General features: G+C 36.5%; 1 protein-coding gene across 1 annotated transcript in view; it reads left to right on the top strand.

Moving 5' to 3' along the window:
* SLC26A7 (solute carrier family 26 member 7) overlaps positions 1-14,464 on the top strand; it is a 62,355-nt gene that overhangs the window by 36,494 nt on the left and 11,397 nt on the right. The window contains exons 9-12 of the mRNA XM_054060698.1: positions 1,231-1,308; positions 2,709-2,804; positions 8,001-8,107; positions 11,037-11,103. Of these exons, the coding sequence (XP_053916673.1) occupies positions 1,231-1,308; positions 2,709-2,804; positions 8,001-8,107; positions 11,037-11,103 (348 nt within the window). The remainder of the gene's footprint in view (positions 1-1,230; positions 1,309-2,708; positions 2,805-8,000; positions 8,108-11,036; positions 11,104-14,464) is intronic.

Below are 14,464 nucleotides of genomic sequence, written 5' to 3'. Positions count from 1 at the left end.
AACTAAAAATAAAACAGCTTTAATAAAAAAAAATAAGGAAAGTACTACTAATAAGAAAATAATTAAATACATGCATAAATACAAAATCAAACTCCCCTTGATCTCTATGCCACCACTGATGCTGCAGACGAGGCTCAGGGAAAGGTCTTGGGCTGGACTCAGCAGCAGATGGAAGCTGGACTCAAGAACTGGATTCAGGAATGTAAGTATCCAGAACCGGGGCAAAAAGACAGATGAGGTCCACATTAGACACTAGTCACCAAAGAAGACAGCTTGACTATTATGACCCCTCAGTTTTACATTCAGTATGAAGTATATGGAATGGAATACTCTGTTGGTTGTTTCTGGGTCACCACTCCTCCCTGCCTGTGCGACTCTTTTTCACCCCTTTCATTTATATGATTCCACCATCTCAAGAAGGACCTTTGTCTCTATGGGGACAGATGTAAATGATGGCCTTTCTGCATGCTGGTGCCCCCATGTTATCACCTCTAGAGATAGTCACTGTCTGAAAACATGTAATTAACTTTCAAAAAAATATGTTACTTAGACCAGGCTTAGCTGGAAGTTAGAAAATCAGTTCTGCTTTTGCTCAGATCAGAAGACCACATATTTGTCTGGATTCATGTCACCTGCACTTATTATAATTTTTAATATATATTTTAATATGGTTGTTACATTTTCTAAAGCAAAGTCCGCTGATATGCACATGAAATCATTGGTGGTTTCTGACTTAGCGCAATTGTTTCCTTTTAGTGTTGAACTTGGTAAAAGAAGTTAGAAATCTCTTGTGCTAAAATGACAACACACTTCTGCATATGTATGTGCTATGACAGATCTGTTATTTAGTTCAGTATAGGGTGTGTGGCTATAAATATGTTACAGAATGACAGTGGATGTTGTGAAACTTTGGGGCTGAAATATTGCACACACACTTCCTTTAATCAAGTGTCTAAGTAATGCTGTGGTCTGTGTGTTGCCAGCAGGGTCAAGCACAGATGCTGAGATCTTTTACTACGTTTTTATTGTAGTTGGCTGAAGGTAATCACCAGAGATTTAAACTGGAATTATATGTATCCATAATCCATAGATACATTAATAGCTAGCATTATCATCATCTTATTCGAATTTTACTTTGTCTATAATACTTGATACTTAGCTCTTTTCACACATTTGGATATATATTTTTTGTTACACTGAATGACTTGCTTTTCTTTTCTATTGTTTTAGGTGTCTGGCCTTATCTCTTGTGTATTAATTCTTGTGGTGATCTATGCAATTGGACCTATGCTGTACTGGCTGCCTATGGTATGGTACTTATAAGATTATGTCAAACATTTTCTAAAGACTTAATTGCTTTCAGGGAAAGATAGGACTAGCTTTAAAAGAGCTTTCCTGAATTTCAGTGGGAGAAAGAATGGCAAGGGCACAGCAAGTCTCAAAATTATACAATACAGTGATGACAATGCAATACATGTAGATTTTGCCCCTATATAGTTGCATATGTAGGCTACCACATAAGTATACAAGAAAGCATTTTTCTTCCACTTACTTTTAGCACACAGTTTATGAAAAATATGCACTCAGATTGCTGTGGATTTGTAAATTGACCAAGTGTCCTAGAAATTAATGAAGAGCCACAATTTTTCTCCAGCTACACATGTGATGTATGACTAGTTTTGTAATAAATTTGACACAATTATTGTAGATAGTGACATAAGCTTAATTATGAGGCATTTGTATATATCTGTCGTGGAATACATCTTCCACACTAGAAGGGTAAAGCATCACTGTGTGTTTTCACATGAACAGTATCTAGCTTTTGTTATTACAAATAGTTAATTTTAACTAGAGGCATATCATAGATGCAAAATAAGCTCCAAAATGATCCATAATTCTGCCAGGTTTGCAGATGAAATTTTAATTCAATTGTGTTTTAAATTTATTTTGTACTATTATTTACACAGTGTCACTTGAAGGTTCTCACTTTTCAAACACAGATCCTTTTGTAGCTTATTTTAACCACGTAAAGTAAGGGCTCTTGAAGAGGAGAGCACAATATGTCCTTTTCCTACTGTACTGCTTCCCTCTCTTCATTCTTATAAGGATTATATGTAAATTTTGAGTAATTTCCTGTAGACTTTCTTTCTCATATTTTAGAAAAATTTTTGAGGCTTTTTGTATACTTTCTTGATATTTTATTTCTTTCTACTATGCTTTTTGAGTCCTTCTTACCTATACAGTGCAAGCCTATCACTATGTACTTCATAATTTTTGGCTCCACATGATTTTTCATCCATCTCCTCTCCCTTCCTGATTTGAAGAGCAAGAAATTATTTTTTAGTTTAATGGATTCTAAGTTAATGGATTTTTTTTCTCTAGAGTTCTTTTCTGGGTGATGAAGAAGGGAAATTAAAATTCTTCTCTGTGCAGGAGTTGAACTCTTATTTGCTTCTGGGTCCCCCAGACTGGCAGAATGTGGCTGGACTGGCTACGCATGGAGTAGGTCTCAGGAAGTCCTGAACTTTCTGTCAGGTTTCAGAGTTAGGTGACCTATAGATTGCCTTCAGGAAAAAAAAGTTGGGTTTGATACTGTTGCATTTGTGTCACAATGACACCTGTGCTTGTCCCATTTTTGAATCACTAACTTCAGCTTTTTGATAATTTAATGATTATCAAAATGACTTTTGTTTTTTATTTATTTGCAGTGTGTGCTAGCAAGCATTATTGTTGTGGGCTTGAAGGGGATGCTAATGCAGTTCCGTGACTTAAAAAAATATTGGAATATGGATAAAATAGACTGGGTAAGTGAAACTTAATCTAAGGACGTTTTTCTGACACCCTTTAACAAATACCTGCTAAATAAACTTTAATAGTTCTGTGGCCCTAGAAGAGATAAATGCAAGCTGAGGGTTTTAAATAATATTTAATTAATCTAATTTAAATAAATGCAATTAGAAGGTTTGTGTACTATCGGCTGAATTTCTAAGAATAACAGCATCTGTAATGTTGGTTGTATTTGAAAAATGCATTTTAGCAAATAGTAAAGAATGAAACCTAGTTTAATGCTAAAGACATTTGTATAGATAGATCAGGTTAATCTGAGCAGATGTGTGTCTAATTTTGTACACCTTCTCTAGCTGGTTATCATGATTTTATTGTATTATTGAAGAGGTACTGGTATCTTTGTCCTCTGGGGATATGGAATATATATATAAGGACAAAGAGAACTGGAAACACTAGGCATGCAGGAAGATATATGTCCTAGGATCCTGTAGGTAAGTTGCCTTACCTCTTTCAAATTTTGCAGACAGAATATCTATTGTTTCATCATAATGAATAATTCTGCTGTATGAGAGGAGGAATACATCAGAAAATGCAGATATGTGTAAAGAAACATATTATGAAAATCTAGCCTAATGCAAAATCTGAATAGTGTGACATACACTTGCACAGAATTCGTAATGAATATTAAAGATGAGTCCATGTTTATGAAGACTCCTAGATTTCTCTTCTGTGGGAGTTTATCAAAGTATTGGCCAATTAGAGGAACCAAACCCTCTAGCCACTTGCATAAATATGTATTGACATCCCATAAAGCTTTTGGAAATTCCGTTTGTGTAGTTTCAGTTAACAAATATTCAGAAAGGTATTTTGGCCATATCCACCACTTGCACTCTGTTTGGTCTTCCTTTTAAGCTAGATATCCAGTGTTACAAGGAGTGAATGTTGTAGATCAGCAATTATTGTAGTGACAGAGAACTCAAGAAAATTGGTGGGTTTGGGAGAGAGATATAGATACTCTATCAGTGTATTGAGGTAATAAGTAATTAAGTTTTCCAGCAGGACATTGTGGAAGCTCACTAAACTTGATGCATCTTCATAGACTAGCATGATTGATATTTGTGTTTGTGGTTTTGGCAGAAGAGGATGGTGAGTAGTTAGTTACTACATCTCTGACGTCTGTCATTATTTCTAAGAAAGGCTATAACAGGGAGAGTTTGCTGGGTGTAAATTTTTAACTGGACATACTTGAACAATGACTTATCTCCAATTTATCACCATCAGTCCTTAGCCTGACAGGGTAATTCAACTGGATTTACATAACATCATCTAAAGTAGGGCTATAAATGATTTTACATTGCTTCCTGGTCTGAGGAACCCTACCAAACCCAGTGATTTGAGTTGATTTTGACCTAGAAAATATTGCCCCCCAGAAATTGACATTGGAAATTAAGCAGTTCCATTACCCAGGTTATCCAAAGTGTTTTGGAGACAGAAACTCTAAAATACCACATTTGGAAATAATTAGCTGCTGTCTTTTCTGGAACTGACTCTTTGAAGGGCGTGTGTCATGTAACATAGAAGTCAAATTTGTTAAGCTCATAAATCTGGCAAATGAGAGAATGTGGAAACAGAATATTTTGTCTTTTGTCGCTCTGATTCTTGACACTTCTTTGAGCTCCTCATTGAACACAAACAGAATAAGTAATATTTATTTGTTGATTCATTCTTTATAAAACATTATCCTGTTAAATGTAAAAGGCACAGCTCAGGAATTAAACTCCTTATCAGCCTCTTCCAACTCAGGAGAGAAAAAAAAGATTTAAAATTGTACAACTGACTTCACAGCTGAGCCAGAGCTAAGTTGTATACCTGACTTATAAATCAGGAAGAATGGCAACAATCTATGGTAAAAATTACATGTTCTCTGCATCGTGCTGTGATGGGAGTTGTAGTTGGATATATGAATTGTAACTGTAGGCACAATTATTAATATATAAGGATGTAAAGAATGCTACTGATTCAGCAATTAAATTAGATCCAGCAAAGAGGACACTTGTTGAAAGTGAGACCCTTTCTTGTTGGATCTACTCTAATTGCCCAATCATTAGCATTCTTCACACCCTTGTCAGTCTATCTGTCTTCAGGGTAGTCTGTGCAAACAAATACCTCTCAACTGCTGTGTATGGAATGCTTGTGAAAAATTCTATTAAAGAACTATCACACCACTTCACTGTTAAGCAGCTCCTGTTTGATCGCTGTAGTAGTCTTCACTTCAGCACTCGAATGGTAACTTTTGATGAGGGGTGCCGTGAGGATATATTGCACACGAGACATTTGTGGGCAGGACAAGGGAGCGTGGGCACGCTTTGTAGCCTCCCTGGAGCCAGAACCTCCTCCTGGACTCCAGCAGCTTCTCTGCTGAGGCAACACGTGAATGAACAGAACTTTAATAGGGTTCTCCTTCTGGCTGTATGCCAGCGACTACAGCATTGACCTCTGTAGCAGAGCAAGTTGTCAAAGCCTGGCATTACAGACCACACGGAGCTGGTCAGTCAAGTCATGTTAGGATATGAGTTATCTCTTCCTGAAGTAGGCAGCAGTGTAATCAGGTAGGAGTCTGGTGAACTGCATCCTAAATTCCTCTCAATCTGATAACCAGATCTAGATTGATTATAGTGGGAATCTGGACAGCACACACAGCTGGAGACATCTGTGCAACAGATAATTAATACCAAGTGAAATGAACCCTACCCATTCAGCCAATAGCTGATCACCTCAGTTTGCAACAAAAAGGAAAGTTTATAATCTGGTTTCAAAGCGATATAGAAATGTTCAGTATCATGGTATCTTAGTATGACACTGTTTAGTCACTGGCTCAGGGAGTATTCTCCTGCTTCTTCACTTCTCCTGTTTGTATGCTTTTTTTTCCCTTCAAGTTCCCATTTCACATTCCTCTTGATGGTGGAAGGGTAGACCTTATGCAATGAAAAGGTTTACATGGAAACACACTGTCCACAGGCTTTTGGAGGCAGTTGCCATATATACAGTCACAGTACCTCTCAATGCTTTAGATACTTTCTGATATATGCAGAATTCAACATAAATCCATATCTCCTACTTGTTTCTTATCTTCTTTAGATTTTTTTTTTTTAATTAATGAACTGCAAGCATATTTTGAAGTTGAATTTTGTTTCGATTTTTGAGAATAACATGTGCCTATAATACATTATTGCTAAGATTTGAAAAATGATTCGATTCTATCTGCCCTGGAATATGCAATAACCATCCTGAAGTAAGTTGCCAAGAAAAGCTTTGGTATTTTTATGACTTATTTGTTGAACCTTGTGACAACCCCTGAACAAAAAAAAGTCTGTCAGATAACATAGCTGCTTTCTACAAGCTTGATACTATCCTACCTAAAAAATCACTGACTCCAAGCCAAAACAAAGCAGTAAAAGGGTGATTGACAAATGAGAATATGATTGTTTTGGCTCATCCTCCAGAACAATGGCAGTCTCTGATTACAGTTGAGATGTAAGATCCTAGCCTACTAAAGATGCACTCAACTGGCTTTCTCAGTACTCAGCACCACTTCAACATTTTTGGCTTTGAAGCTTCCTATGTAGTCTTTGTGTTGGGTTTTCATGATTTCTGTTTTCTTCTGATAAAGAAGAATTTGCAGCAGTGATTTAGTCAGATATGATGAGCCTTAGGTCTCCAACTGAGGTGAATTGCTTGATCTCCTGTGTTGTTAAAGATTCAGCCTTCTTAGAACAGGCTAATTCTTGATCTCTGATTTTCAGGTTTGTAGTGCATCTATTAGCCCTTTAAAGACAGTTACTGGATTTATAAAATTTAGAATTACTTTCTCACTGATTAATCAGAACTCAATGTTTGTTGCTCATAAAGATGTCCCTTGCAAATATATATACAACAATTTTTTATAAGGTGTCATTTTAAAATATAACTGGAGATTAAGCCCTGTTTCAGAGAATGAGCTACCTCTTGACCTAGCAGCTCTGCTGTTGGAGAGACTGCAAAACCTTTTGCAGTATTTTGGAAGATGAAGAGGAAAAGGTTTCTTGGTAGAATCATGTAACACTCTGTCCTCTGTAAAGCACAAGTTAGTACAGTTTGACTTACATTTTATAATTCATAAAATAACAATTCTGAAATCTCCTCGAGCAAAATTCCTGTGCTTAGGCTGAAAGCTTTCTATTGTCTCTGGCTTTCCTGAGCTAGGTGGAAGCATCAAGAAGGATAATTTTAACACTGATTGTGCCATTGTGATGTGATCTGTTCCTCGGCAAACATTAACAAGAAGCACTGCAATTGTTGAAGAAGGCACCTCTGGAGATCAGTATCTCCACTGAAGTGAAAATACTTTCCATTCTTCTTTAATATTTTTTTATAAAGATTAGGTGGCAGTCTTTGCTTAAGGCTGCCTCAAAGAAAGAAATATGTGCTGACATTACGTTGATATAAGAAATCAAGTAATTTATATTTTTTTCCTTATAACTGTAAAATTTGGATACCTCTCTGCCATATACATCATTGTAGTATGGAAATAGGATTGATAATTTCATTTAGAAAATAATTAAGAAAAAAACTTTAAAATGTTAGGATCTTTTGGGGTTTTAATATTTTAAATTCCTTTTGAAAGTGATTTTTGTTTCAAATATGTTTCTTTGTGCTTTTGTTTTTTTTTAAATTGTATTTAAACGTATACCAAAGCTTTACTAATCAAATATTGTGATTTCCATGTGTAGAAATGAGTTTCTCAATAATTTTTATTTGTTATAGGATTGGTTTAGTCAGCTGTACTCTGACAAATGCCACTTCTAATTAACCTCATTGCAAATAATAATTCCTGCTTACAAAAATAGTGGAAGAAGAACTGTTTATATGTGACCTTCAGGGTATTTTATTGTCTAAAAGGAAGATTTTAAGTGTGTGCAGTGAAGAAGGTGACAAAAACTTGCAATGTGATAAATCATATATAGGTTTTACAGAACCACTGGGTTCTGAATTATGATGTTGAGGAGACATTATTTTAATCATTAATTCAGTCTTCAGTATTTCCTAGTTCAAAGATCCAAATAACAATCTCTGAAAAACTATCTTCATTTTTAAAATCTTCATTTTTGATTCATGAAATACACACTGTTACAAAAATTGAAACTAATCAACTCTTTCTGCTTCCCTCTTTAAAGGGCATATGGATTAGTACCTACGTGTTTACAATATGCTTTGCTGCTAACATGGGACTGCTGTATGGTGTTGTCTGCACTATAGTAATTGTGATTTTTCGCTTTCCCAGGTGAGAAATAAATGTATTCAAATGTTCTTGTACCACACCATTATGTCCACTGTCTTGTATGTTTCTTCACATTCAGAACAGATGTACAGTTTGCTAAATTTAATAGTGACATTTCAGGGATTTAGTGGCAAAAAACCTCAAGATAAGAGAATTCAAAAGGAAAACTCACACTTCTGCATTTAGTGTAGGCTAAGGATCTCTAAGACATTTCATATTGTGGCATTATTTTGTGATTTCTCTCAGTATTACATGTCTCTGTAACTCATTAGGTAAGGGTAGCTTAAGATCAACAGGATGCTCAATAACAGTTTCTGTTTCCATTAGATATTCATTTGCTCCTTAAGGAGAAAGTATATGTGGTAAGTCTTAGTAATTAAAGCACCTTTATAAACTCCTAGATACTGTCTTGCACAGCAGTTGATAGTTGACATTTTCACTGCTTTAATTTCAATTTCTCAATTTATTTTTTTCACTGTTTTAATAAAACGTAACTGTGCAACTATTCTTATGTCTAATGAAAATTTCACTATAAATCCTGAGTATGAATTAGAAAAAACAGGGCAGAGCAATTAGAGCTAGCATAAATTAATATATTCTTTTGTATATAGTACAGTTGCTACTTCGGATCATTACCAAAGGAAAATGTCCCTTGAGGTTCTTCATCCTTTTGTGCTGCAAAATTAATTGATAGTTTACTCATCCTGCAAATGACTTGCTACTTGCAGGTGGTTGGTTGCATCAACATTGAATCTCACCAAAATTAAGGACAGTATAGAAAGCCTGATATAATGCTTGTTAAAGTTAATGGTATTAACCTTTTGTGTGTAGATCTGTTCTCATACAAAGTTGCAGAACCAGCATGAAAATAGATCAAAATTACAATTATGGAAGTTGGTTTCTGCGTGAATCAGTCAGCGTCTTTTTGGTAACTTTCTGCTACTCAGAGAACTAAACTTCTAGTAAATTCCACTGTTAAAGGAAGAGTTAAGTTTTCATGCTGTTTGCATCCTGCGCCTGGGTGCATAAGGTTCTGCAACAACAGAAAGGGAGGGATATCTGACACAAATTAGCGTGGGCCTGTGTTATCTGATCTAACAGAGGCCTCGATCTGAACCTGCATCGATTAAAGTAAGTAAGACTCTTCCTAGTGATTTCTATGGTCTTCAGTTGCATTACATGTGATTATCCATGCATTCTAAAGGCACTGAAGAAGCTAACAACCTTAAAAACTGTACTGCACAGTATGGGCTACATTAGCAAGAGAACAGGCAGTCAGCCATGCAGTTATGGGCCAAAGTGTCAGCAAAAGTGAAGCAAGGAAAATATTGTAGATAATTTATTGTGAAGTTTCTGTTCAGATGCCAGAGTACTGGATGTGTTACATGTTATATATCAGGATGTATTAAAACCAGCAGCAGCCACAGCTTAATTTATGCAAACAGGAGAGAACAGCTGACTTTTGCAAGCCTCATTTAGCCAGTCCCAGTGTCTACAAACACTCCTTGCACATTGGTGCACCTATGAAATGTTTTTATTCTGGGGTTATTTCCATGGCCTAGTGGAACAGAGCTCAGACGATAGCTACTTCCGTAATTTTCTTGTTCTGCAGTTAAACATGTTCCTGTAAATGATATATTGAAGCAGAAGGTCCTATACTGAGCTGCGTTCTCCAGGCAACTTCTCTTTTCACTGACCGTTTAAAAAGCATAAGGATACTGGCTTTCCAAGTTAAGTCACACATTTTTATAGCCAGAGTGAAATGCTCTGCTTCATCATGCAAAGATGCATGAGTTTTAATGATAAATAACATAACCTTAATTTTCACGACACTCACTATTCAACATCTTTTTTCCCTTTCCTCACAATATATTCCTCACAACAACCCGATGCAATGCTACAGTCTCGGGGAAGAGCTGCCCAGCAGAAAAGGACATAGGCGTGGTGGTTGACAGCCAGCTGAACGTGAGCCAGCAGTGTGCCCAGGTGGTCAGGAAGGCCAATAGCATCCTGGCTTGTATCAGAAGTAGCATGGCCGGTAGAACTAGGGCAGTGATTGTACCCCTGTACTCAGCACTGGTGAAGTTGCACCTCAAATGCTGTGTTCAGGTTTGGGTCCCTCACTAGAAGAAAGACACAGAGGTGCTGGAGCGTGTCCAGAAAAAGCCAATGAAACTGGTGAAGCGTCTGGGTCACAAGTCTTATGAAGAGCAGCTGAGAGAACTGGTGATATTCTGTCTGGAGAAAAGGAGGCTGAGGGGAGATCATATCTCTCTTCACCACTACCAGAAAAGATGCTGTAGTGAGGCGGGATTTGGTCTCTGCTCCCAAATAACATTTGATAGGATGAGAGGAAATGCCATCAAATTGTGCCTGGGGAGGTTTAGACTAGATATTAGGAAAAATTTCTTTACCAAAAGGATTATAAAGTATTGGAACAGGCTTCCTAGGGAAGTGGTTGATTCACCATTGCTGGAGATATTTAAAGTACATGGTCTGATGGCGAACTTGGCAGTGTCAGCTTTGTGGTTGGACCTGATGATCTTAAAGTTTTTTTCCAACTTAAACAATTCTGTGATTCTATGGGTATGATTTTGCAGGTAAAAAAATCTTAATTAAACCTCTGCATTTTCATTATATATTAGCTGCCTTGACTTGAGAATAACTCTCTGGCCAGCTACAGATCAGTAACTAAACTTCCAGAAATTTCTTCTATTTGCATTTTCAAAGTGATATGTTATAATTTTAAAACATGCTTTTTACAGTTTAACTAGATCATTATCACAAAAAATAAGTTCTATGTGCACAAAAATATATACAGATTGTATTGTGGCCATTTTAATCTTTTACATTGTAGTTTTGGGGTGTGTCTCCATGTTTTTGTTCAAGGCAATGATTTGCCTTAAAGTTTTTCTCTGTGTTTTCTTTACAGAGCAAAGACACTGAATTTGAAAAATGTTAAAGAAGTGGAATATAAATACAAAACAGAAGATAATTGTGTAAGTTAAATTATCTTTTTGTGTGTGTGTTCTTCAATAATTAATATTTGCTTATTTTCTTTAGTTAATTACCAGATTGTAATCAGTGAGTCAAGGGACCATTTTTTTTTTTAAACGATCACTTGAAATCTAAAGCCAGCATGATGTAGTAAATACAAAACTAGTCTAGGCATAAGAAATTGGAATAATCCCCTGGTTGTGCTGCTGGTCTGCATAGTGAAGTTAGGCAAGTCCTCTTAGATCTGTTTATCTTAGTTTATTGGTTACTTTGAAATTAGGAATTACTCTTTGTAAAAGTTTACTAATTACTATGTCTAAGGAAATCTCTTGTCAGAAAGGGCAAGGGCCATCTGAGCAGACAACACCTGTCTCTATATTCTTATAAAGTTTCTGTGTTTCCTGAAAGTCCTTTGACTCTCTCATTCACAGTCTCTTTTCTGACCCCATTTCTGCCCCCAGCCCCTTGTGACAAGACTGTCCCAGAGGACGCTGTGTGTGCCTGGGGAGGGAGGTATGGCATCATGAAGGTGTCACAGACCAATGCACACATCTCACTACCCTGTACTCAATCAAGGGTACACGCATGTGAAAATTAATGGAAGAATCTCTTTAAAAGACTTCTTTTCAAATTTGGCTTCTTACAAACTTAAACCTCCCAATCAGAGATTTTAAATTTATTTTCCTTGCAATTATCATCCAAGTTGCTTGTGCTCAGGCCTATGTTAAGAACAGAAGGGTAATGACCCAGAGAGGTGATCTCCCTCCTCCAAAATTAAACGGCAAGTCAGCAGCCAAGAGAGAAATGGAACCATGTGTGTTTTCAGCATGGAGTCCCATCACTAGGATATCCTGCCTTCTGTGCCATGGCAGTTTATATGTCATCTTTCCTTTCCTAATGCTTGTGAAGGGTCTTAATACCAGTAAGCAACAGGCTCAGCAGTTATTACCTCACCGTTAAAAAGTTCTCCTCTAAAGAATTTATTTTTTCTGGCAAATGTTTTCCATCAGAGTTATCTTGGGCTCAAAATCTGAACTTGGATCAGGGGGTTCCTACTTTGGCAATCTGAACAATGTTGGAATGTGTAAGGTACATGAGAATGAGGATTCTGAAGTGTGAATTAAAAACACTATTGTTTAGGTTAACCTGGCTGTCAATTATTATATCACTTTTCATTCTTAAGAAAAATGTTGGAGTAACTTTGTCAGAGATGGGTAAAGAAAATTTGATTTGCTTATTTTTTGTATCAGTACAGAAAATATTTTGACTAAATCCCTGTGAGTCTTTTTTTTAAAGTTAACCACTCCCCTGCTCTTTTTTTCCTTAAACGTTAAGATTAATGCCAGTAACCATGTAATAACAAACCAGTGTCTGCAGACAGTGGGGAAAATAACATTTTGTTAAGAAAGAAAATTACTCAAGAGCTTATTACAAAAAACGAGGGAGGAAAATATTTTTAAGAGTTAGAAAAATGTTTTTAATTGAATGTAGAGTCACTGAGTTGCAGCAGGCATTTAGGGCAATTTTTAATATATGAATGTTAGACTGATCCAAGTTCCTCTGGTAAATAACAGCTTAGACATAAACAAGAAGACTACTAAACATGGAAAAATGCAAGCTTAATGACCTACCCTTCCATTAAGGTTTGTGAATTTATGGGGGCTATTTAATCAATAGAAGAAAAGACACTTTAATATGGAAAAAATCAAGAGGGTATTTAGAAACTTATGTGAAACACATTGCTTCACAGGCATTCACTGAACTCTTACTGAAGCTGTTCAGACTGCATGGGGAAATTGCCAATATCTTTCTAAGGGACAGCAGGAATAGACCACCATTTCTTTCTTTCTTAGCAAGAACACAACAAAGAGGAAGTCCATTTTTCTCAAAACAGTTATCACCGAGAAAGAAGCTATAACCAAACCAAAGGAAGGAATAACTGAGCCAAATTTGTCACAGTTGTCCTTACTGATCCTGGACAAAAGTTTATACCTCAGTCTACTATCTGCTTGACTTGGCCTTACAATTTGAGCCTTTCGAATTTCCCATCTTGTATTTTGGAAAATTATTAGCTTCTTGATCATTATAAGCTTTGATCTTGCACATCAGTCTTCCTTTTTCTTAATTTGCATCTACCACATTGCCAGTTCTGGTATGGCACCAAAGTGCCCATGTCTCCACAACAAGCTGTGTATAGCATTGATTTTATGGGAATCTATGGGCTGTCTCAGTATTTACACATTTGAGCACTTATTGCTCTCTGTTTAGCTCTTATTTTAGAGATTTGTTTCATATAGTCTTAGCTATTTTAATTGCCAGTTAGGCTTTGCAACTTGACTGATCAAGGTATGTTGATGATGGATATTTACCACAATCACATTCATAGGTAAATTGTGCAAAGACCCTGTATAAAGTTCCTGGGGTTCATTTTCTCAGTTTTGGACCTTTGAAATGTTTCCTAGTTTGTATGATGGTGGCTGTGGTGGTGTCTGAGAAATCGTCTGGTTCCCAGAAGTCTGAATAGTAGGCTACAATAAGGAAGCAGTTTGTATGGTTTATGGTGGAGACTTCCATTCCTGTTTTAATTGAAAGTCTGTTGGGAAGTTGCATATCTTCAATGCAATCCTACGCTTTTTAGAACTACTTGAAAAACAGTCCACGTGTGAGCTTCACTTACTTGTGTTTGAGTGGGACCTTGTTTTGTTAGAAAATAAGAGCTTTTTGAACCTGCATTCTCTTGTGGATTCTTGTTTTTTTACATCCTGTAGTGCATTGTCACTAGTAGATCTGATACTCACATAATCAGACGTTTTATTTCAGTAGTAAACAGATATTTTCTGTATCCAGACCCCTTTTTACAGCTAGTGATAGAATACTTTATTATGTATAGCACATTCATGGACTCAAATCCAATCCTTTCGGAGAACTCAGAATCTGAATCAGAATGTTGATCTGTTCTCATGATCTGCTGCTGACCTGCTGAGGTGTTGTCAGCTGAAGTGTTTGTCCATTAAATTAGCAGAATAGTGTCTCTTGTGCAGTTTTCATTCTTCCAAAGTTTTTTATGAGACTGTTGTAGGTGACACTTGGTAATACCATGTTTTGCCTGTGAAAATACCTAATAGAAATCATTGCTGTGCAATTTTCGGGAGGTACATTCAAGGATTCTCTTTTCCTCTGAACTAGAAGGAGAACACACTGAACTGCACATATGTAACCTAGAGATCCCCAGCTTCCATAAAAGACATGCATGAAAGGCAAATGAATCCTTTTCTTTTTGGCAACTGGAGCTTCTGTGTTATTGTGGCTATTTTAGATTCTCTAGTCACACGTTTGTCAAGTAGTAGAAAATATGGGTGATAG

The sequence above is a fragment of the Cuculus canorus genome, chromosome 2 (genome assembly GCF_017976375.1).
Source record: "Cuculus canorus isolate bCucCan1 chromosome 2, bCucCan1.pri, whole genome shotgun sequence".
NCBI lineage: Eukaryota > Metazoa > Chordata > Aves > Cuculiformes > Cuculidae > Cuculus > Cuculus canorus.
Note: the sequence above shows the minus strand (reverse complement) of the source record. Positions and strands in the feature narration are given on the sequence as shown.